At 40.5% G+C, this 25,332-nt stretch overlaps 2 protein-coding genes across 4 annotated transcripts in view; one reads left to right on the top strand and one right to left on the bottom strand.

The window, feature by feature from the left end:
- The window catches only part of SF3B1 (splicing factor 3b subunit 1), a 60,468-nt gene extending 56,553 nt beyond the window's left edge, over positions 1 to 3,915 (bottom strand). For all 3 annotated transcript variants that reach the window (XR_005085543.2, XM_037167021.2, XM_037167023.2), the window contains exon 1: positions 3,822 to 3,915. The gene's annotated coding sequence lies outside the window, so the exon portion shown is untranslated. The remainder of the gene's footprint in view (positions 1 to 3,821) is intronic.
- Positions 3,916 to 4,054: 139 nt separating this feature from the next.
- On the top strand, positions 4,055 to 25,332 carry COQ10B (coenzyme Q10B). The gene is made up of 5 exons (XM_037167024.2): positions 4,055 to 4,418; positions 11,107 to 11,256; positions 16,619 to 16,811; positions 22,875 to 22,976; positions 24,289 to 25,332. The coding sequence occupies exons 1-5, from the start codon at positions 4,240 to 4,242 to the stop codon at positions 24,454 to 24,456; spliced, it is 792 nt and encodes a 263-aa protein (XP_037022919.2). The 5' UTR covers positions 4,055 to 4,239; the 3' UTR covers positions 24,457 to 25,332.

Raw genomic sequence — 25,332 nt, forward strand, 5'->3', positions numbered from 1 at the left:
CTGAGTACAACCATTGGTTGAGTCCTGAGAGTCCTCTTAGCAAATCATTGAACCTACTGGTGTTCTTGGGAACATGATGTGGTACCTATTTCTTGCAGGTATTACTTTCTTAGCTCAGTATTCTCTTTTTGCTTTTATTTTTAAAGATTATATTTACTTCTAGAGGGAGGGGAAGTGGGGAGAGAAACACTGATGAGTGAGAGAACCATCGATTGGTTGCTAGAAACATCCATCAACAATACCCCATCCAGGGACTTGGCCCAAAACCCAGACCTGCATCCTGACTGAGAATCAAGCCAGTGACCCTTCAGTTTGCAGAACATTTAATCCACAGAGCCACACCAGTCAGGGCAGTATCCTCTCTTGGTTATAGTAGTTCTCTAATCTCTGTTTAACAATGTCCTTATATTAAATTTTCTTTTAAAATAACTATAATTTTCCTGACTGGTCTCTAACTGGCAAACCCAGTCAGTGAGGGCAAACTGTCTAGTTAGATAATCTCCTTTGATAGTCCGATTTCTAACAGAAAGTAACATCTGTAACAGCAGTAAGCTCTTGCAACTCAGTTCCACATTCGGTCAAGGAAGGCGTTCTTTCAATCAAACATTCCACAAAGATAATCCCTGTATGAGATCATTGAGCATGCTAGGAAGATTATTCTATTGATCTAAAAGGTGAAAGACAGCCCTGACTGGTAGCTGGTTGTTTTCCCATGAAGTGAGAAGTTGCAGTTTTGATTCCTGGTGAGGGCACATGCCTAGGTTGCAAGTTCAGTCCCCGATCTGGGCACATACAAGTGGCAACCCATCAATGTTTCTCTCTTACCTCGATGTTTCTATTCCTCTTTCTCTGTTCCCCTCTAAATATTTTTAAAAATAAATAAAAGGTGAAAAACAGAAACAATGTATATTTAATAAATAAATGTATATTTAGTTTTATTATGGAAGATTTCAAACATCTGTAAAAATTAGATCTAATACTATTATAAACCCATCATCCCATTCAATAATTATCAACAAATGATCAATTTTGTTTCATTTACTTTATTCCTCTGCCTACACTGGATCACTGGATTACTTTAAAGCAAACTGCAGACATATTTAATCTATAGAATCTGCAGTGTGACTCTCTACGGAAAGTAAAAATTTCAGTTGAGCCCTGGCTAGTGTAGTTCAGTGGATTGAGCACGGGCCTGTGAACCAGAGGATCGCGGTCCGATTCCCAGTCTGGGCACATGCCTGGGTTGCAGGCCAGTTCCCAGCAGGGGACTCACAAGAGGCAACCATACATTGATATTTCTCTCCTTCTCTCCTTCCCTTCCTCTCTAAAAATAAATAAATAAAATCTTTTAAAATATTAAAAAAAAAATTTCAGTTGAATTTCCCAGTCTTGTACATGTCTTTTTAGTTACTTCAAAACAAAATCCAAATAACGCTAAGTCTTTTAAATCTACAACAGTCCTCCTTTCCTCTTTCTTTATTTGGCATTTATTTGAAGAAATTGGATTGTTTGTCTGATGGAATTTCCCATACTCTGTGTTTTGCAGATTGTGTCCCCTTCATGTCATTTAATGTGTCCTTCTATTTTCTGTGTAAACCAGCACATCTAATTTGATCAGATTTGGGTTCAGTTATTTTGGCTGGAATATTTAATGTGTGGTGTTGTGTAAAATATATTTCTGACAGCATAGTGGGTTTGGACTCTAAGATACTGCTTCCCACAGATCTGGGCTGCTTTAATTTACTACCAGTTTTTTCATAGTCTATAGACAGACCTTTTTTAAATTAACTAATTAATTTATCTTTAGAGGAGAAGGGAGGGAGAGAAATGTCAATGTATGGTTGCCTCTCATGAGTCCCCTGCTGGGAACTGGCCTGCAACCCAGGCATGTGCCCTGACTGGGAATTGAACTAGTTCACAGGCCCATGCTCAACCCAATGCTCAACCCACGCGAAAGCATTGTCATCTGAAATGGAACCAGAGTTTATTATCACCTTTAAGCTTATGACATATTATTCTTTGCTGAGAAGTCAAATGAATACATACACTGTCATCTATTATAAAGATTCCTTTATTTGCCTTTAAAATTGTTTTAATCCTCATCCGAGGATATATTTATTGATTTGAAAGAGAGAAAAACATTGAGTGATAGAGAAACACTGATCAGTTGCCTCCCAGACACATCCCGACCAGGGATTGACCCGCAACCTAGGTATGTGCCCTGACTGGCAATCAAACCTGAAAACTTCTGGTATACAGGATGATGCTCCAACCAACTCAGACACCTGGCAAGAGCTTAATTTTTTTTTATTAGGAAACTCCTCAACTGGGTTGCCCAATTCAGTAGGTACTTTCATATATCTGGGAAGAGTTGAATGAGGAAATGTCTGGTGAATTTAATAAAAAGAGGTCTTATATTAAGTTCATAAGTACTTTAAAATGTTTAACGGGCCTTCCAATTAACAATACCAATAGTCTGAAATAAAATTTAGTAGGAGGTAATAGTATAATGCCTGTATTTTGTAGGCACTGGTAACCACTGTGGTTTTTCAGCAGGGAAGTTATATGATCAAAATGTTAAAGGAAGACATTACTGGAAATATTTAGGACTTAAGGCAAGAAGAGCATGGACTGGGAATTTAAAGGTAATGTGATATAAAATTGTTTGGATACAGCTACAGAACCACCTGAATCGACAAGTACTGTGTTGCATTTAAAAGTGTCTGACAAACTTTGTACTGGGAATTTCAACTCACTCTACAAAGCATCCAGTAAGGGGTGACTACAATGAACAAAGCAAGAGTAGAAAATAACAATCATACACACACACACCAGCTAATATTTCTATAAGTGTAATTAACATCATGTCACTATTCTACCCTCAAACTCAAATGACTTCCCTTTACACTTGGAATAAAATCCAAAGTTGGTACCATGACCTCCCAGGCACTCTGACAAAGCCCTATCTCTGACTTCATCTGCAGCCCTTCTCCTCACTCACTGTGATCCAAAGCCCTTGCTCTTCATAAAACAGGGCAAGGTTTTCCTCCCTGGGCCCTTTACATTTGCACATGCTTCCACCTGAAGTAACTTTCCCACCAAATATTCACACAATTCACTTCCTCACTTCATTTAGGCCTTTGTTCAATCTCCTCAGAGGCCTTTGTTGCACTTCCTCAGAGGTCCACCTGACCACCCTATAAAAAATAGTACCTCACCTTACCCCTTTTCCATCTCCTAACTCTGCTTTACATTTTTCTACTGCACATGATTTTATCTAACGCACTACTTACTAATTAGTGGATTTCCCCCTCTAAAACTAAGATCTATAACGGTGAAGACTTTTGTTCACTTATACATACAGCACCTAAAGTGGCAAAGAGTTAGCGCCCCAAAAATATGTTTACTATATTTCATCAACTAGAATTTCATCTACTCCGCAAAACTGTATGCAGTAGGTAGTATTGTTATCCTCAGTTTACAGGAAACTGTGATGCACACAGGCTAAATAAAGACCTGGAAACAAAAGGAGGAGAAAAAAAGTGTCAGGACTTGATTGATTCCTGAATGGGTGAATCAAAGCAAAGGTGTTTAGTTTGTACGGAAGAAGGGAAACCCAAAGGACAGACGAACACCAATTAAAATGTTGGCTACGCAAAAAGAAAGCACACAGAACCCAAGTCTGTTCCCTAAGGATGTGACCTTTTGTTACCCTCAGGACGACCCCAGGGATAAGCACGGCTAGTATTGTTAGACAATCATTTACAGCAAGACTGTGACGGCTAGACAAGGAGCGATGGCGAGCCCTGCTCAGCACTCACCGGTTTCGACAGCTATATAATTAACACAGAAAATCCGGCTTCCTTCCGCCTTCGGGTAAACTCACGAGCCGGATCTCGCGACCAAAAGTGGTGGCCAAAGAACCGTGGCGGATGACGAATTCCGGGAAGAGTTCCAGCACGAGACCTGGGGAAAACGGTCACTGGGTCCTACTTGAGGCGCGGGAGCGCAGGCGAGAACCCAAGGCCAGCCAAGGGACAGGGTGTGTCCCGACATCCCGGCACTCCCTCTGATTGGCTGGCCGTCGACGAGCTCGTTTACGCTAGGGCCTGGGGCGGCGGGAGCTTGCGTCAGTTTTGCGTAATCGGGAAGGAAGAAGAGGCAGGTAGGGAGGCTGGGGAATAGGGCCGTCGATTGGCTGGAAGGCGCAGGGGCGGGCGGGACCTGGCCCGGACGGAGATGGGCGGCGCCCTGAGTTTGGTCCCGAAAGTGGCTACCGGTTTCAGTGAGACGATCATGGCAGCTCGGACCGGTCAGAGGACCCTGAAAAAGGTGATCTCCGTCTCGGGAAGTCGTCCAAAGTTGGCAGCGGCAGCTGGGGCCCCAATATCGGCGCATGGGCCTGCGCGGAACATCAGGTACTAAACAGGGGCGCCGCGACCAGGGTAGTTTTCTGCCCTGCGGCGTTGTGGGGTTCGGGGGCATATTAGGTAAGGCGGAACCAGGCACGGAGAGAAAAGGTTTCTTGGTTTCTGCTTTTGAGGGATTAGTTTCTGCCTTTGAGGGCTAGCTTCTAAACCCGGGGCCGGAGGCTGGTCCCCTATCCTGGCCGCCCAGTCTGTGTCTGTGGCTCACTGCCCTCGAGAGAGGCTGTGAATCATCGGCAAATCAACTTTTGAAACAGTTGATAAAGCAACTCGGCCTCCGATGCCTCTTGTCTTTGTGGGTCCTCCCTTGCTGGTGCGGTTGGCGGCAAGTTTTAACTTTGCGTACAGGGCTTGCGGCCTGCTGGGCTTGTAGGAGTTTGTGCCTGGCAGTGAACCCCCTCTCCTGTACCTTCTGCGTGCCAGAGGACCAGACGTGATTTTCCCATTTCTGATAGAGGTCTTTGCCCTAGCACTTTGGTTCTTGCAAAATTAAATGTTGCCGACGTAGGAGACTTGGATTTTTTCCCACTCTACTGTAGCTTACAGGTCCTGTAACAGAATCTTGAACTAGAGGTTCCCTTGGATTTTCTTGCTCGGTTCTTTTTTGGTGGGTGGGAGTGGAGAATGACGTGGAAGACGAAGAAATTACATACGTCCACCATTTAGTTTCATTTTACTAATGACATTGTAACTTAATTATGCTCTTAAAGTTAGGATTTTTTTTAATTGCATTTTATTGATTATACTATTACAATTGTCCTGAATTGTCCCTCTTTGCCCCCGCTCCACCCACACCCCCAACTCTCTCAGGCAAGCCCCTCACCATGTCCACGCCCCCCCACCATGTCATGTGTACAAGTACTTTGGCTACTCCATTTCCTATATTACACTTTACATCCCCATGGCTATTTTATAGCTATTTATACTTATTTGTACTTCTTTTTTTCTCTTAAATATTTTATTTTTTTTTTTTTAGACAGGGGAAGAGAGGTAGGGAAACCTCAGTGTGGGGTTGCCTCTCATATGGCCCCTGCTGGGGACCTGGCCTGCAGCCCAGGCATGTGCCCTGACTGGGAATTGTAATTGAACCTGAGACCCTTAGACCCTTTGGATCGCAGGCCCAGTGGTGCTCAATCCACACTGAGCCACCACCAGCCGGGCTATTTGTACTTCTTAACTTCCTTACTCCCTTTCTCCCCCATCCCACCCCCATCCCACCCCCATTTGGCAACCATCAAATTGTTCTCTGTGGCCAAGATTCTGTCTGTTGTTATTTGCTTGTTTTGTTTTTTAGATTCAGTTATTGATAGATATGTATCGTTTGCCATTTATTGGTCATAGCTTTGATCTTATTTTTCTTAAATAAGTCCCTTTAACATTTCATATAATAAGGGGTTGGTGATGATGAACTCCTTTAGCTTCCTTGTCTGGGAAGCACTTTATCTGCCTTTCCATTCTAGATGATAGCTTTGGTAGATAGAGTAATCTTGTTTGTAACACCCTGCTTTTCATCTCTTTAGATTCTTCTTGCCAGTCCCTTGTTACTTGCAAAGTTTCTCTTGAGAAATCAGCAGATAGTCTTATGGTAACTCTCCTTTTCTCTTGCTGCTTTTAATATTCTTTGTCTTTAACTTTCGGCATTGTAGTAATGGTGTGTCTTGGTGTTGCCCTATTTGGGTTCAACATGTTTGGGACTCTCTGTGCTTCCTGGACTTGTATGTTTATTGCCTTCACCAAATTAAGGAAGTTTTCTTTTTTCCAAATAATTTCTCATTTACTTCTACTTCCCCTTCTCCTTCTGGCATCCCTATGATTCAGATGTTAGTGTGGTTCCAGATGTCCCAGAGTCTTCTTATTCTCTCCTCATATTTTTGAATTCTTGTTTCTTCATTCTGTACTGCTTGACTCTTTATTTCATCCTTATGTTCCAAATTGTTGATTTGAACTCCAGTTTTCTCCTTTTTGCTGTTGGTTCCTTGTGGATTTTTCTTCATTTCACTTAGTGTGGCCTTCATTTCTCCCCTTGTGCATTGTGCATATTCATTGATCTCTAAGCCTCCTTATCTCCAGTGTTTTAAACTTCGAATCTGATAGGTCGGCTATCTCCATTTTGCTTAGTTCTTTTTCTGGAGTGTTGATCTGTTCTTTCATTTGGGCCATACTTCTTTGTCTCCTCAATTTGGCAGTCTCGTTGTGCTTGCTTGTATGTATTTGGTAGAGCTACTTTAACTCTGTCTTGGCACACCTGTTAGGTTGTAAGGGACAGAGCCCTAGGTATTTGCCAGAATGGGGGAACCCACTTTGATGCTTTGTAATGCCGTATCTGGCACTACACCAGAGCGGTTGGATAGAGAATATTGCCACTTGCTTGGCTCTCACCCTTTGTCCAGTCACTTTCCTCACTGCCCTTTTGTGACTGGTGCCCTTCTGGCTGCTACCATGGTGCTGAATCCCAGAGTGGGTGGGTTTTTATACATTCTAGGACCCTGCAGGACCTTTAAACAGATTCTCCTGAAAGACTGGCATTTTTCTTCCACCACCCCAACCCCCACTAGTTTTTACAGCCAGAAGTTGTGAGGATTTATTTGCCAGCACTGGGAACTTGGGCTATATGGTGTAGCATTGGGCTGGGATGGCTTACTCCCCAGATGTCCCTCCCAGTTTTTATCTGCCCCAGGTGAATGTGAGACTGCCGGCAGCCACCATCACTGCTGCACTGTATCCCCTCTGCCACCGCTCCCTGACTCTACCCCTTCCTGGGTGAATACTTCTTCTTTAAACCCTTGGTGGTTGGACTTCCATACAGTTTGACTTCCTGGTAATCCTAGTTATATTTTGTTTGAGATTAATTGTGATCCTTCTTCTGGTTGTGCGAGGAAGCAAAGCATGTCTACTTATGCCTCCTTCTTGGCCAGAAGTTCCTGATTGCATTTTTTACACTGTTGGGGTCCTCACTGAGTTTCTTGAGCATTCATATCACCATTGTTTTGAACTCTACATCTGGTAGACTGCTTATCTCCATTTTGTTTAGTTCTTTTTTGGAGTGTTGATCTCCATGTTCTTTCATTTGGGACCTATTTCTTTGTCTCCTCATTTTGCCCTAATACAGGGCAGCCTCCCTATATTAGGTAGAGCTGCTATGACTCCCTGTCCTGGTAGCGTGGCCTAATATAGTAGGTGTCCTGTAGGGTCCAGTGGTACAGCCTCCCCCATCATCCAAGCTGGGTATTCAAGGTGCGCCCTTCATGTGTGCTGAGTATATCATCTTGTGTTTGAGCTTTGCTGTTGGCAGGTCAATGGGAGGGATTTACCCAGGCCAATCAGCTTCAAGGACTGGCTGTGACCACTGACTACAAATCTCCGCCCTCCACGGAGTATCAGCTATGTAGGGAACATAGAGGTGGTGCCTCAACGTGGTCTGTAGCTGTGCACAGGGTTGCAGGCTCTGGGGTTTCCTGGGCTATAAAGCAATTTGAGATGGCTGCTATTTGAGCTGGGCTTGGCGATTCCCGGATGAAGCCCAGCTGTGAATCTAGGCTGGTGGCCACTAGTGCCAAGCCTAGCGCCACTTAGCAAGAGGTGAAGGGGCCAGGCGTTTACTGAGTTCTTCTGTTGCTTGTTTGAGAGGATTTAGGAAGCTGTGAAGCATGAGCCAAGACCAGCCATTTGCATAAAAAGTCTCTGTTAACTGTGTAGGTGGGCCCTTAAGTTGGGTGGGGTGAAGTCTCAGGGGATCTCCAGGGCAGGGCAAACAGTGTTAGCCAGGTTGATGGAGTCTCAGATATGGCACCCCCCACCAGCTCTGTGGCTCTGTGGGTGGAGGGTTCAGAAAAAGGGAGAATGGCCTTTCTGTCTTGGAGGAAGCTGTCCCCCAAGTATTGCCTTGATGCCAGATCATTCGTTCACTTCCTCCCTGTATACCACTGGTGCCTTCCAAGCTGCTACCCCAGTGCTGGAGCTGAGAGGTAGTTAGTCTGAGTAGGTGCATATGTATGTGGGTTCTTTAAGAGGAATTGCTTGGGAATCCAGAAGTTTTTTCCACAGACTTAATCTCTGGTTGTGCAGCAATAAATTATGGGGACTTATCTTCCTAGCACTGGGGGCCATTGTGTTGGGCTGGAAGTCCTCACTCGTGATCCCTCTAAAATTTTATCCACCACACATGAATGTGGGACCAGCCCATTCTATGTCTCCACCCCAACTACCAGTCTGGGTGGACATAGTTGCCTTAATTCCATAGTTGCCAGACTTCCATTCAACTAGATTTCTGACCATTCTGAGAGATGGTTGTTCTATCATTTACTTATAATTTTGATGTGGTTCTTTGAGGAGGCAAGCTGTGTTTTCCTGTGCCACCATCTTGATCGGAAGTCTGCTTGTATTACTCTTATAAAATATTGGGTCACAAATAGAGAAAACTGTCATTTTTGATAAGACAAACACGTTTGCTTTAGTGATGTAATTGAGGGTTAAATTTCAAAATAAATATCTACTGTTTACAATAATGAAGGAGGGAGTTTATGAGTTCATTTCTAGTTAGAAGCAAAACATAGTTAGTCCAAAGCTAGTCATTTTTAGTTAGTCCAAAACATAGATTTTGGACTTATATTATTAATAGATATTATATAATTATATGTAATTATAATAAATACACTTAATATATTACTATAGAATCTTGTATCTACTCTAGTATTTGAGATAAAATATTGGGAGATTAGTGACAAAAAAGCTGTCCTTCATTTGCTCCACTTTTCATTGCATTGTTTAACCATATATGTATACGACTGTATGATTGTAGCACTCCTCATATTGCAGTTAAGGGCACGGCATCCTTTTTTTATTATTTGTTTTATTGAGAGGGCAAGAGAGTAAAAAAAAAGTGTTTGATCAGTTTCCTAATGTACATGCCCCAACTGGGACCATACCTGCAGCCTAAGCATGTCCCCTGATCTGTGCCCTGATCCAGAATCAAACCAGCAACCTTTTGCTTTTCAGGAGTCCACCCAACCTACTGAGCCACACTGGTCAGGGTGAAGACACAGTATTCTTGATAGTATATGTTTAGGTGACTGCAACCATACTATGCAGACTGATTAGAGAAATTACAAGCTTGCTTTAAACACAGGTATTCCTCTTATGATTATAATCAGACAGTATAAGGGTTTCTTTTGAAGGGCTGAAAGGATGGTATTACATGAACCTACTACAGAATTCAAAACCATATGCAGTGAAAAGTAAGCTTCCTACTCAGACACTCAGTTCACCTTTATAGAAGCAAAAGTCTTAAAAATAAAAAAAGCAGCTTTTTGTGATACTGATTTATCAGAAAATAGGTATAATTGGCCCTGGCTAGTGCAGCTCAGTTGATTGAGTGCCAGCCTGTGAATCAAAGGGTCGTTGGTTCAATTCCCATCATGGCACATGTCTAGGTTGTGGGCCAGGTCCCCCATAAGGGGGGCACTAGAGGCTATCACACATTGATGTCTCTTCCCCCTCTTTCTCCCTCCCTCCCTCCCCCCTCTCTAAAATAAATAAAATCTTTTAAAGAGAAAAAATAGGTATAATTGTGCACAATATCTGTCACACAGTTGGATTTTTATAATAGAAAAAAGGTCTCATACAAAAAGTGTGGAAAATAGGTAAAACTGTTACAACAGTAAAAGACATCTAAAAATGTCCTAAAGCCCTGGCTCTTGTGTCTCAGTGGATTGAGAGCCAGCCTGTGAACCAAAAGGTTGCTGCTTCACTTCCTAGTTGAGTCACTTGCCTGGTCTCTGGGCCATGTCCCCAGTTGGGGGCGTGTGAGAAGCACCTGAAACACATTGATGTTTCTCTCCCTCTCTTTCTTCCTCCCTTCTCCTCTCTCTAAAAATATTTTTTACAAATGTTTTATAATGGAGACAGATAATTAGGCAGTGTGGGGGAGTGGGTGAAGAGGTGAGGGGACTAAGAAGTACAAATAGGTAGTTACAGAATAGCCACAGGGATGTAAAGTGCAGTATAGGAAATGGAGCAGCCGAATACACATGACCCATGGACAGAGGTGTAAGGATTGTCTGAATGAGTGGGTGGAGGGGGGAAAACTTGGGACAACTGTAATAGCATAATAAGTAAAATATAATTTAAAAAAACAGTTACCGTGAACAATTAGTATTCTGCTTACCTTGGCATATGTTTGTACATATGTGCATGAATTAGAGATCAGAAAGTCAGAGGATGACAGAGCCACATTCCCGACAGAGTCACCAGGTCTCCAATCAGAAAGTGAGACCTAGGTTCAAATATGATAGAGTAGATTAAGAATTAAGGAACCTCTATGGATCCTCTGGGGAGACAATGTGAGTAGAGAAGATGAGCTGAAAATATATATGATCAATATTCTAGCAAGTGTATGGTGAGACTTTGTTGTAACCTGTGACTACAGACTGAAAGCCAACATTTTAGAAGAGCTCCTTTTTTGTGACAGGTGCTTCTAACCCTAACTGTAAGCTGTTATTTTTTTGTTCTCTTTAAGGTGCTTAAAGAGTTTATTTTTTGTGTGTGGATGTGTACATTTCAGGAATATTGCGAAGTTGCAGACCCTTCTAAATTATGATAGTTGTTTTGCAATCTCTGTAATTTATGTTTCTTCTCTTAATTTGTAATGTCGCTCTAAAGCACATAATTTTTGTCGTTTTAGATACTTAGCTTCCTGTGGTATACTGATGAGCAGAATTCTTCCACTACATACCTCAATTTTGCCTAAGGAGCTATGCCCAAGAACTTTCTTCAAAATTGCTGCACCGTTAATAAACAAAAGAAAAGAATATTCAGAGAGGAGAATTTTAGGGTTTGTATATAATATTAGCTCTACCAAAAGAGTGTGGTCTTTTCTAAAGAGTATCATGCTTCTTTCTTCTGACTTCTCTGCTTATAGACTAAGTTCTAGTTTTTCTAGGTTTATCTTTCTATAGCTCTTGCTTTTTATAAATATTTGTTAATATAATTATATGGTACCTTTACAGGATGTATTTAAACCTTGACATGTAAAGGAAATAATTGAACTGGTTATGACCTGCATTTTTGTACACTTGTTTTTTCTGTAGTGGCAACATTACAAATATCTAGGCCCACATATGTTTATATAGCTCCCTCACATATGTAGATATGTTCATACAGACGCACTAAGAGGCACCTACCATGTAGAACGGAGGTTGGCAGACCTTTTCTATAAAGGACCAGATGGTAAGTATCTTAGGTTTTATGGACCATACTGTCTCTGTTGCAACTACTGAGCTCTCACTGTAGCACAAAAGTAGCCATAGAAAATATGTAATAAGTAACAGGGCATAACTGTGTCCTAATTTACAAAAGCAGGCATTGGGCCAGGTTTGGCTCCTGATCTAGGGGTGTATGTAGCGTAGGATAGAGACTCAGCAGTTCTGCTAAACCAGAAATACAGCATCCCTTCATATGGAAATTTCTACAAGGGTGTCTTAATTCTCCACAGGCCATTAAGTAGTATATGAATTGTTGTAAAAGTGCATTTTGTTCATTTTACTCAGTTGCTTTTTTTTCTTCTGATTTTTCTGTAGTAAAGGACTTTGTGCTGGCTCATAACTTTTGTCACTAAATTACCTTACTACTGGCTAGTCACTGTTATAGTTAAGGAAATGCTAGTAGTTATACAGATAAAACTCCAAAATTTCTTTTTCATGTAAAGTTCAAATACAGGCTTCCAATCCATGGGCAGCAGTCCTTTAGGTAATGATTCAGAACCCAGGCCTTCCCTGGCTGTGGGAGTCAGTTAGTGGTGCATTATCCCATACACCAGAAGGGTGCAGGTTTGACCCATGGTCCAGGAGCCCACAAGAAGGAACTGAGTACTGTTCCTCAACAATGATTTCTCTCTTTCTCCCTCCTCTCCCTCCCTCCCTCCCTCTTCCTCTCTGTCCACAATCAATTAATAAATATATCCTCAGAAGAGGATTAAAAAGAAAGATATGCAGAAACCTAGACTCCATCCAACTTGTGACTTTTGTAATTTTGTAGTCACCAGAGTCTGTCTTTTTTTTTTTAATTACAGTTTACATTCGGTATTATTTTTGTATTAATTTCAGATGTACGGCATAGATAGTGGTTAGACAGTCATATACTTCACAGAGTGGTAGCCCTGATATTTCAAGTACCGTCCTGGCACTGTACATAGTTATTATAATATTACTGTGTTCCCTGTGCTGTACTTTGCATGTCCATGACTGTTTTGTGACTACCAATTTGTAGTTCTTAATCCCTTTACCTGTTTCACCCAGTACCCAACCCACGCCCACCTCTGCAGCCGTCAATCTGATCCCTTTATCTGTTTCTGTTTTCATTTTGTTTATTTTGCTCTTTAGATTCCATATATAAGTGAAATCGTAGTATTTGTCTTTCTCTGAGTTATTTCACGTATAATATGCTCAGTCCATCTATAATATGCTCTGTGTCCATCTAGGCTGTCACATGTGTGAAGGTTTTGTTCTTTTTCATGGTTCAGTAATAGCCCATTGTATATATGTACTACAACTTTTTTATCCACTTGTCTCTTGTTTTATTTATTTATTGTGCTTTTTTCCATTACCACTTACCCACCTATATCCTCTTCCACTTCCACCCACCCCCTCCTCCTAGCAATTACCACACTGTCTGTGGTCTTTTTCTTTCCACCTGTCTCTTAAAAATATACACCTGCTTCTTAAACACATTGGTCTGGAAATGACAGTGCTACCTCCTGGATATTAATGGCAACAAGTAGTCATGTGACCCTCTCTAAATGCAAGGGAGGGGAGTCTGGGAATTGTAGCCTCCAACAGGCAACTACTCCCTAGCAACAATACCACAGAAAGGACGTTCAGATCTTCGGATGGGTAGACATCTGTGCCACAGCTGGTATCTATTAAAAAGAGAAATGGCAACTAAAAGATAAATCAAGTAGTAAATTAGTCTACTTTATGTTTTTAAAAGATTTTATTTATTTACTTTTAGGGAGTGGGGAAAGAGGGACAAAGAGAGGGAGAAAAACATCAGTGTGTGGCCACCTTTCCCACGCCCCCTGTTGGGGACCTGGTCCATAACCCAGGCATGTGCCCCAACTGGGAATTGAACCAGCAACCCTTTGGTTTACACTCAATCCACTGAGCCATACCAGCCAGGGCTACTTTTTTAAATATAAATTTTAAATGTTTTTAAGTTCTCACCTGAGGAACATTTTTTTTCAGTGCTTTTAGAGAGAGAGAGTGAAGGAAAGAGAAGCACCAAGTGGTTGCCTCCCAGATGTGCCCAAGCTGGGATTCGTACACACCCAGACCAGGATCGAACCCGAAACTAAGGTTTCAGGTGCCCTGACCAGGAATTGAACACACAACCTTTCATTTATGGGAGGATGCTCCAGCCAACTGAGCCACAGCAGCAGGGCAGTCTGCTGTATTTTCAAATTACTAACATCTTCCTTTTACTGTGTGCCTGTCATTTGACAGGCATTGCTGAGGGCTCCATATTTATTGTTTCATTTAGTTCTCCAGTAGGGCCCTGGCTGGTGTAGCTCAGCGGATTGATCGCGGCTTGTGGACCAGACAGTCGCGGTTCGATTCCCAGTCAGGGCACATGCCTGGGTTGCAGGCTGGTTCCCTGCAGGCCAGTTCCCAGCAGGGGATGCACAAAAAGCAACCATACATTGATGTTTCTCCTCCTCTCTCCTTCCCCTCCCCTCTAAAGGTAAATAAATAAAATCTTAAAAAAAAAAAAAAAAGATTCTCTCCCTATCTTTAAAAAAAAAAATTCTCCAGTAGGCATGTGAACGAGGTATGATTGTTCCCATTTTAGTGATGAGGAAACTGAAGCTCAGAGGAATAATGTATATTAAGATATTAAGTGTCATGAGTTCATAGCTTATTTTCCCACATATTTCACTTATTCCTACTTGCTTCATTCAAAAAATTTTTTAAATTATGAATTGATCTTATCCTATTAGCATCATATTTTTCTTTTCCATATTTGACAACCACATAATAATAGCTATTATTTATTAAGTGCATAGTAAGCACTGTGTACTATGCTAAAACTATTTCATTTAACCTTTAGAAGAACACCATATTTTCAATTATGGGTGAAGAAAGTGAAGTTGAGAAGCTAAGCAGTCCACCCAGGGTCACATGGCTTACTGTGTTATGCAGTCAGTATTTCAGCACAGTCTGACTACAGAGTCCATCCCCCGGACGGCTGTGCTGTGCTGCTTTCTTCATCTTTGTAGCCCGCGTTTGTGGCAAACAGCTTCTTCTGGGGAGTTACTTGGGCATTTCTTCCAAAGTGTCTGAAAACCTGGGGAAGACAAGTTTTTCTTCCCCCTACTGTTTCTCATTTCTTGATTATAAAAATTAGTCTACACATACATAAAGACTTATCCTGTCATATTTAAAAATACACTTCTATAACTTAGATTTTGATTGTTTAAATTACTTTATCATTTTGAGGCAAGTTATGCTTTAATAATGTTGAGTCATGTTACCTACCAGTTGATAATTTTACCTAATTCGTTTCCATTCAGATTCCTTTTTTTCATGCTTTGTTTTAATTACTTTAACTAATACTTTTCAGAACAGTGTTGCATGACAGTAATGATTGCTATCATCTTTGTCTTATTTCTAACTCTGATGGAAATGCTCATGGTATTTCACCATGTATGGAGAGAATCATGTTGTTTTTCTTCTTTTGGCTAATTAATATGGGTATGATAATGGAATTCTCGGTATTAAACCATCCTTACATCTTTAAATGAGTTACAGTTGGTCGTATTTTTTTTAACATATTGCTAGATTATATTTGTTGATATTTTACTTAGAATTTTTGCTTCCATACTCACAGGTCATCTATATATATTTTTTTATGTTCTTTGTCAGATTTAGATTGTCAGGATGTTATTCCTACTTATAAAAATATGAGGTTTCCTTTATAATCTAGAATGGTTTTTTGGGGTTTTTTTAGTTTTATTTATTTATCTTTAGAGGGAAAGGGAAGGAGAGAGAGAAACATCAGTGTATGGTTGCCTCCCATGCATCCCCTGCTGGGAACTGACCTGCAGGGAACCAGCCTGCAACCCAGGCATGTGCCCTGACTGGGAATCGAACCGCAGTTGTTTGCTTTGCAGGCCTGTGCTCAATCCACTGAGCTACACCAGCCAGGGCTAGAATAATTTTATTTTTTAAAATATTTTATTTACTTATTTTTAGAGAATGGAAGGAAGGAAGAAAGAGATGGAGAGAAATCTCAATGTGTGGCTGCCTCTCGCATGCCCCCAAATGGGGGACCTGGACTGCAATCCAGGCATGCGACCCCCCGACTGGGAACCGAACCAGTGACCCCTTGGTTCACAGGCCGGCACTCAATCCACTGAGCCACACCAGCCAGGGCATGAATGGTTTTATTTTTAATTTAAAAATACCACATACTTGTATAAGAACCTAATAACAACAGAAGTATATACACTAAAAGAGTTAGTCTGTCTCTACTCCTTTTTCCTAACAACTGTCAATTGTTTAATCTGTATTTTTCCAGGACTTTTAATGCATTTTCATTAGAGATATTCTATTAACATAATGATTATTCTCAGTAAACAATAAATATCAAATGTTTAAAACTAAAGAAGTATAGTATATATACTTACAGTTTTTTTAAGTGTATAATAGAATTATACATATCTGCTTTATAACGTGCTTTTAAAATGTAATAATATATTGTCAACTTTTTTGCTCTAAAGTATATATTTGGTCTTTTAAATAACTGATACAGAGTCCCATAGTGTGAGTGTACCAGAATTTATTAATCATTTATTATTATATTAAGCATTTATTAATGTCTACCAACTGGGAAACATTTAGGTTTTTTTTTCTCTCAAACTCTTAATATTTAAGTGCTGGCCACTAATGAAAATTCTAAAAACTACATCTGCCAGCCAGACCCAGCAAGTGGTCTGTCAGACTGTGACCTCTACTACATACGTATAGTTACCTCTCTTCTGTTTGTGTTGCTGTGAAGTTACTCATGTCAGAGTATATGTGATTCAACATGTCCCCAAACATTTACTGTCTTATGTACAATAAGTTTTATTTGTACTCATTTTAAAGTTTTCATATACTATGTAACCGAATGCCGTTAACAGCTTTCCTTTTTTTTTTAAGATACTCTATGCAGGAAATGTACGATGTTGTATCAGGAATGGAGGATTACAAGCATTTTGTTCCTTGGTGCAAACAATCAGATGTGATATCAAAGAGATCCGGATACTGCAAAACACGATTAGAGATTGGGTTTCCACCGGTGTTGGAGCGCTATACATCAATAGTAACTCTGGTGAAGCCACATTTGGTAAAGGTAATGGTTTGGTTTGGTTTTTAAATGTTCCCCAAATATTGATTGTATAAATGGGTTAAAGTGTAATTGCTTTAAAAAATTTCCTAAACTAAAGAAGAGGAGGGAAAAAAAACATTTATTATATTATCCTAATTGTTTTATTTTAGTGATTTATGTATTTTAAATTCTTATTTATTGAGAGAGAGAAACATTGATTTGTGGTCCTATTCCTTTATAATTCATTGGTTGATTTGTGTATGTGCCCTAGCCAGGGATCTAACCTGCAACCTTAGCATATCAAGATGATGCTCTAACCAACTATTCTACCCTACCAGGGCCCAATTGTTTTGTTTTATACAGTATTAGCATAAATCTATTCAAATAGAAATTTTACCAGAATATGGAAATGAGAAGCTTTCTCTCGTCCTTCTGTTGAAGGTTACTGACCCACGGGAAAGATTAGGCTACACAAATGAGAAATGCTCTAAGTTAATCTTCGCTCTATTTTTTTTTAAGTGAAGGAAGGGAAAGTTGTGATAGGATGAAGAAATGTAGAAAAGATAAATGTGGGGAGCACAAACATTGCTGTGCTTCATCTTTTCATGTACCAGGTCCTGAAATGCCAGGTGCTGTTACTGCATTATATGAATCACATTGCTCTTGCCAGCAGAGGGCACACATGGAAAAGGTACCCAGACTTCAAACACAAAAATGTAGAATTCCATAGAGTAATACCCATTTCTTTTGAATACCTAGAGCGTGGTAACCAAAGACTTTTAAAGCTGAGTTATGTCTTGTGCCCACAGGACTTAGTGGTGATATCATTTTTTAGTAACTTGCCAGAGCTAAACACCTTCATCAGTTCTTTGTACGGCACTGAATGAATTATAACTCTCATTCTAGAAGAGTATACCTGTCCAGTAAAACTAGGACCTTGTCCACTCTCAGCTCACCCTCAAAACTTGAACTCCACTAAAAACACTGTGCTTTACTCTGGGAATTTGCCATTATTATGAATGTTTTTGTGTTTGCCTTGTGTTTGGGAGTTTTTACTTACTATAGTGAATTGCCTCTAACAGCTATAATTTAAATAGTTACTTATTGTGATATTTATAGTGCTTTACTTGAATTACTCATTTAGTCTTCACAACAGCCCTTTGAAATTCAAATGTTATTTTCATGTTATAGTTGAGTGAAAAAAGGCTTAGAAGAGTTAGATAGTCCTGGCTTGTGAGGCTCAGTGGATTGAGCAGTAGCCTGTGCACCAAAGGGTCACCAGTTTGATTCCTAGTCAGGGCATATGCCTGGGTTACGGCCTAGGTCCCCAGTGGGGGCACACTAGAGGCAACCACACATTGATGTTTCTCTCCCTATTTTTCCCCCTCCCTTTCTCTCCATTAATAAATAAATAAATGAAATCTTTTCTTTTTTAGAAAGAGGAGTTAGATAACTTGACCAAACTTATACAGCTAAGATCTCAGTCTTCCTGATATCAGCGAATGTCTGTATAATCTTAAAGTATTTTCCACTCCCTGACCTCAACCTCTTACCACTTAAACTCTTATAACTTAAATCTTAATATATTATGTAGTGTCTAAAAGAACTGCCCCCCAAAAATCTCATGTTCTCTATCTGGCTTTCTTCTCTTTTCTGGCTTCTTTTATTTTCTTAAAATTATATTTTATAGATTATGCATTGCAGTTGTCCTAATTTTTCCCCCTTTACATCCATCCACCAGCACCCCACTCCCTCAGGCAATCCTCACACCATTGTTCATGTCTGCGGGTTATGCATGTAAATTCTGTGGCTACTCTATTTCCTACACTCTACTTTACACACCCATGGCTGTTCTGTAACTACCTATTTGTACTTCTTAATCCCCTCACCTCTTCACCCATTTCTGCAAGCCCCCTCCCATCTGGCAACCATGAATATGTGCTTCTATCCGTGATTCTGTCTCTGTTCTTCTTGTTTGCTTAGGTGGTTTTTTAGATTCAGTTGTTGATAGATATGTATTTATTGCCACTCTGTTGTACATAGTTTTGATCTTTTTCTTCACATAAATCCTTTTAATATTTTATAAAATAATTATTTGGTAATGATGAACCCCTTTAGTTTTTTGTTGTGTGGGAAGCTCTTTATCCTCCCTTTGATTGTAAATGATAACTTTGCTGGGTAGAGCAGTCTTGGGTATAGATCCCTGCTTTTCATGACTTTGAATATTTCTTACCAATCCCTTCTAGCCTGTGGAGTTTCTTTTGAGAAATCAGCTGACATTGTTGTGGGAACTATCTTGTAGGTAACTAACTGCATTTCTCTTGCTGCTTTTAAGATTCTCTATCTTTAACCTTTGGCACTAATTATGTTGTGTCTTGGAATTCGCCTCTCTGCATCCATCTTGTTTGTGACTCCGTGCTTCCTGGACTTCTATTTCCTTCACCAATAGGGAGGTTTTCTTTTATTTTATCAAATAGGTATCCAGTTTCTTGTTCTTTCTCTTCTCCTTCTGGCACCCCTATGATGTGAATGTAGGAGCACTTGAACTTGTCCCATAGACTGCTTACACTATCATTTTTTTTTATTCTTTTTTTCTTCCTGTTGTTCTGATTGGTTGTTTTTTCTTCCTTATGTTCCAAGTCATTGATTTGATTCTTGGCTTCATCCACTCTGTTGTTGATTCCCTGTAAATTGTTCTTTATGTAAATTAATGTATTCTTCATTTATGACTGGGTCTTTTTTATGCTGTTGAGGTACCCACTAAGTTCCTTGAGCATTTTTATAACCAGTGTTTTGAACTCTGCTTCTGATGTTGCTTATCTCCATTTTTTTTTTTGTTATTTTTCTGGAGTTTTTATCTGTTCTTTCATTTGAGCTATGTTTCTTTGTCTCCTTGTTTTGGCAGTCTCCCTGTGTTTGTTTCTATGTGTTAAGTAGAGCTGCTATAACTCCCTGTCTTGGTATCATGGCCTAGGTAGTAGGCATTCTGTTGGGCCCAATGGCACAGCCTCCCCTATCACCCAAGCTTTGTGCCTTGACTGTGAATCAAACTGGTGACCGTTGGTTCACAGGCCAGCACTTAACCCACTGAGCCACACCAGCCCAGCCCCTCACCTAAGCTTTGTATTCGAGGTGTACCCTTCATATGGGCTGAGTACACCCTCTTCTTGTAGATGAGTCTTGATTGCTGTTGTCATGTCGATGGGAGGGATTTACCTAACTGAGATAGCTGGTAGGACTGGTTGAGAGCCCTAGTCAGCAACTGCCTCCCTCCCTGGTTTCTGGAGGTGGTTGGGTGGTACTCTGACATGGAGTGTAACTGTCTTTTGGGTGCACAGTGTCTGCGGTTTCCTGGGTGGTGCAGGCCAAGATCGGCTTCCACCGGGGTCTGTCTTGGGGCGCTGGCATAAGCTGTAAAGTGATCTGCAGGTGGCTACTACTAGTGCCGGGCCTGGGGCCACTCAGTGAGTGGGTTGGGGACTAGGCTGAGCTTTTTCTTGTTTGAGCAGATTTAGGAAGGTCTGAAGCCTGTGCTTAGCCCAGTCCTTCACATGGAAAAGCCACTGTTGCTAGCTTGTGTGGGCCAGTAAGTTAGAGGAGGCAGGCCCTTGGTAATCATCAGGGCAGGGCTTACCTGCTGTGTGAGCCAGGTTGATGGAGACTCAGATATGGTGTCGCTGCACTGTGGCTGTGTGTAGGGGACGTCTCAGAAAAGGTACAGTGGCTGCTGTCTGCAGTTCCTTCTGGAAAAAAAGCTGCCCTTCAGCTCGCCCTGATGCCAGACACTGCAGTTCCTCCCCACACGCTACTAGTGCCCCTTAATGTGCTGCCTCAATGCTGGAGCCCAGAGGGAGTGAGTCTGAGTAAGTTCATGTGCAGTGCAAGGCCCTTTAAAAGGAGAGGACTGAGAATCTTGCAGTTTCTTCCACCAATCCAGCCCCATTGGTTTTTATAGCCGGAAGTTATGGGAACTTATATTCCTGGCACTGGAACCCTAGGCTGGGGAGCCTGGTCTGGGGCTGGGATCCCTTGATCCAAAGATATCCCTCCATTTTTTATACACCACATGTGTGTTTGGGACCAGCTAGATCTGCGTCTCCACCCCTCCAGCTCTCCTGGCCGTCTGGATGAATGTGGTTTCTTTAATTCCTTAGTTATCAGGCTTACATACAGTTAGATTTTCTGATGGCTCTGAGTGAATTTTTTGGTAGTTTAACTGCAATTTTGCTGTGGATGTGCAAGGAGGCAAGCTGCATTTGCCTGTGCCTCCACATTGACCAGAAGTCTCTAATGATTCCTCGGACTTTTTTTGTTTAAAGATTTTATTAATTTATTTTTAGAATTGGGGAAGGGAGGGAGAAAGAGAGGGAGAGAAACATTGATCAGTTGCCTTTCGTACATGCCCTGACTGGGGACAGAACCTGAAACCCAGGCATGTGCCACGACCAGGAGTTGAACCAGAGACCTTTCAGTCTGTGGGACAGTTCCCAGCCAACTGAGCCACACTGGTCAGGGCTATTATAGACTTTTGATGTGCTTAAAAATTAGATGGCTGTTAGTGAACTGTATTTAAAGCCAAACCTTTTGAGGAAAATTTTTACTTCTCCCCAGTGACTTAGCATAACATGACTAAATTCAGCTATTGAAACAGTAATTTTAATGAGTATTGTTTTACAATGTCTAAATAAATTTTAAGACATTCACTGGTTTTAACTTTTTTAATTAATATAATATTGTTAGTATGGATGTAGTTAATCTTCTTTGCAATGATTCTACCCAGTTACCATCTGATAATTGATTCAAAAGGATTTAGATGAAGAGGAAATGAGGAATAAACTACAAATAATGTTTAGCTCTTTGGCACCCAGTGTGAACTAACTGTGGAGAGATCCAGGTATAGTCAGAAAAATTATGTATTTAGGGAGACTATGTCTAGGGAAGACAAGGTGACTGTTTACTTTGGGGGAAATGAGTTTACCTGTGCAAGTTCTTATTTTGCTAATCCGTAGTGTATAGCAACAGGAGACGGACAGTGCAGGCTCTTGAGAGAGTAAGTTATCAAAGAGGAAAGGACTAGAGGGGCTTAATCACTTACTGGCTGCAATATATGCCCAAAAGGCCAACAACTGAAGGCTTAATTGAGGAGGGAGATGTAGACCTTGAAACAGGGTTTTCAAAACCATCTGCTGCTGGGGAAGGTGATGTGTATCCTTGAGGTCAGTTGTCTACTGGTATGATAATGCCCAGGTAGCACTTTAGGATAGTAAATAAAGAAGCTGAACCTCATTCAAGGTCATAACCCACCCTCCCTAGCAGTGAACTGATGACTCTGGTTCTGACCACCATTTTTCACACTGCAGAAGGCAACTCTAGTGGATCTTAGTCAGCAATTTTTTAGTGACAGAGAGTGGGGAATAAGAAGTCCTACACATAATCTCACTAGGCATTGTATTCAGTGGGCACACACACATATGGCGTAAACAAGCACTGAAGGGATTAGAGGTCAGTGGGTCAGGCAGAAGAGTCAGGGTCAGACTTTTATGAAAACTGCAACTATAGAGACCTCTAGAAATAAAGGATAATGAGTGAAGAAAATGTGCGTGATAAGAGAAAAATACTTGAGTAGGAAAGAAGAAATACAGAATTGTCATAGGGACCTGTGCCAGATATTTTACAAATGTTTTAACCATCTCACAGTGATAGTATAAAATAGGGATTATATTCATTTCACAGGTTAAGGAAGTACGGTACAGGGAATTAACTTGTTCAGGGTCACTTCTAAGTGGCAGAGGGGAAATAAACTTCCAGAAAATCCCCCCTGTTTTGCTGTGGGAGGGGAGAGCTGGGTAGCACAGTGCGGGGCGATAGCAGTGGAAGAGGGAGTAACCGGTGAGCGCGTGGCTCCCAAGGGAAAAGAAAACAGCTTGCGTTGGCAAGAGGTCACTTCCTAGTACCAGGCTAAAAGTGAGATTATCACCTGTGGTCTGACTATAAAAATATTTACTTTTCAAAGAAGTCATCCTCAATTCTAGATTCTGGACATCCAAGTGGTATTTTATTGCACTTTTATTTCTCATCTTGTTCTAGGCATCCTGTACTGATGGGAAGCTTTTCAATCATTTGGAGACTGTTTGGCGTTTCAGCCCGGGTCTTCCTGGCTACCCAAGAACTTGTACCTTGGATTTTTCAGTAAGTCTCTCATAAAGTCTTTGATTTGTTTCATATATCAGGTGAAGTTGGTAAAGAAGAAGACTATTGAGTACCTTTTTCTGCACTAACTTTGTAAGAAAGGATAGTGAATCTTTCTCTTTCCAGCCTTTCTTGAGATTTTAAATAATCATCCTTTCCACTTTCTAATTTTACAAGTTCAAAGGTTATAAAACACATACCATGACTTTACTACCAGTTTAATAACAATGTATTAACACCAAATGAAATGTACACATTGATCTGCATCTTATGTTACAGAAATAAAGTGCAAAAGGGACAAATATGTTTTCAGAACCTAGAGACTAAGGTATTTCTTGTTTACATCACCCTAGCTATAGAAAATTAAAGCGACTTGTAGCCTTTTCTTTGCCAATAGAATATGTGTGTTCTCTATCTTGAGGCATTACATTTTAAGAAATGGTCATAGTTTTGCTTAAATTCTTCATGCTGTTCTCAGCTCTTGAATTGCCTTCATTCAAATATTAGCAGACATTAATTGGACAGTTGGGTAAATTTGAATAAGGCCTGTGTACATTAGATAATAGCATTATTATTTAGTGGTTATAATTCCCTCTGTTAATTTCCTGGTTTTAATAATTGCACTGTAGTTATAGAACACATTAAAACAAGAATCTGGGTGAAAACATGAGAAGTTTTTGTACTATTTTTGCAATTTATTTTATAGATCTTAAATAATTTCAAAATGAAAATTTAAAAGGTAGTGGATATTAAGTCCTTAAAATGCTACTTCTGAAACATTATCTTGAATGCTGTCTTGAGGGGATACAAACTTCTAGATCACTGTCTACTTTAAGATTGAACCGCCTACCCTATCTGTTTTGTGGATCAGTCTCATCTTCTTGCTGCTAAAGTCTTAGTGGTTGGGAACTTCTCATGGGAATTCCTATCAGAAGGATCACAGCTCCTCCTTATTTTCTGTTGGGGGGTAGGATAGATCTAAAAGGGACCCATTAATAAGAAGCCAGAGTGATAAACATGGTATTCACAAAGCCTTTTTTCCATGTTTTCCACTTAATAAAAGTAGGCTCTGCCTTGAAATGAGAGTCATTGGCCTTGTCTGCTTCAGTTTATTGTGCCAACAGTTGGGCCCATGCAGTAAATATGACTCCCTCTTCTGAGAGTGCTTAAAATCTCATCTAGATAGCCCCGTTCGGCTCTGCCTTGGATACAGGGCCAAGTAGCCCATTTCACAGTGTGAACACCACTACCCTAAGTAGAAATTTAGTAAAAGAAGGAGCTTTCTAAATTCATTGTTAACATTTTCCTACAGATTTCTTTTGAATTTCGCTCACTTCTGCACTCTCAGCTGGCCACATTGTTTTTCGATGAAGTTGTAAAGCAGATGGTAGCTGCCTTTGAAAGAAGAGCGTGCAAGCTGTATGGTCCAGAAACAAATATACCTCGGGAACTAATGCTTCATGAAGTTCATCACACATAACAGGAAAAAAGGACTGGAACTGATCACCCACTTGTAACTTTAGTTTATTCACTTTCAGAACGTGCTTTTGCCATTGGGTTTCGGAAGTCAGAAAGCATTTGTTCAACCCAACTTTGATTATAAACCTGTACCATTGAAAATTTGCACTTGGAATATGGAACCACATGTATATAGAATTCAATCAAGTGTAATTCAAAGTAATGTGTATATAGCATATTTACAATAATGGGATGTCATCACTATTACTAAAACACTGACATCACTCTTCTGAGCAGAATTTGAAACAAAATTTAAACCTTTTAGCTATCACTTTACCTAAAAGAGCTTAGTTGAGATACTCATCCAGTATGTATTCTATTAACCGTATCACGTTTAAGTTATTAAATTCAGACTATTTATAACTTATTGTCATAGGGTCTTCCTCATAGGTTAGGATATTTGAGTAATCATCAGATACTTACAGTAAAACTTTGAATTAACAATACTATTCATGAAGGTCCCCGGCACTTATTTTTAAATTGTTCTTATGGGTAGTGGGTAATTCAATGCTGTATAGTGAGGTTAGCTCCCTGATAAACAGCGAATTTTTTGGTGAGTGGTCCAGAGCTTTAAGATCCTTTTTAAACAGTGTGCAGCCCTCTGCGCGGTCCTTTGGCTGCTCTCTCAGTGGTGCTGATTGTGCGTCAGATTGTGTCTACAACGGGGCAGCAGGTGAAGAGGAGGTGGCTGACGTGTGTCCAGCCCCACACATCCCTATTCTCTATTTATTATGTGTACTCACTTTCAATAATGTATTTCAAGCTGATATTTTTGTAAACAAATCGATGTAAGGACTGCAGTGGTAACTTAATAAAGTTAATTTGTTTGTTTTTTGTA

Source organism: Artibeus jamaicensis, unplaced genomic scaffold (assembly GCF_021234435.1).
Source record: "Artibeus jamaicensis isolate MK-2021 breed Jamaican fruit bat unplaced genomic scaffold, CSHL_Jam_final contig_391, whole genome shotgun sequence".
In the NCBI taxonomy this organism is placed as follows: Eukaryota; Metazoa; Chordata; class Mammalia; order Chiroptera; family Phyllostomidae; genus Artibeus; species Artibeus jamaicensis.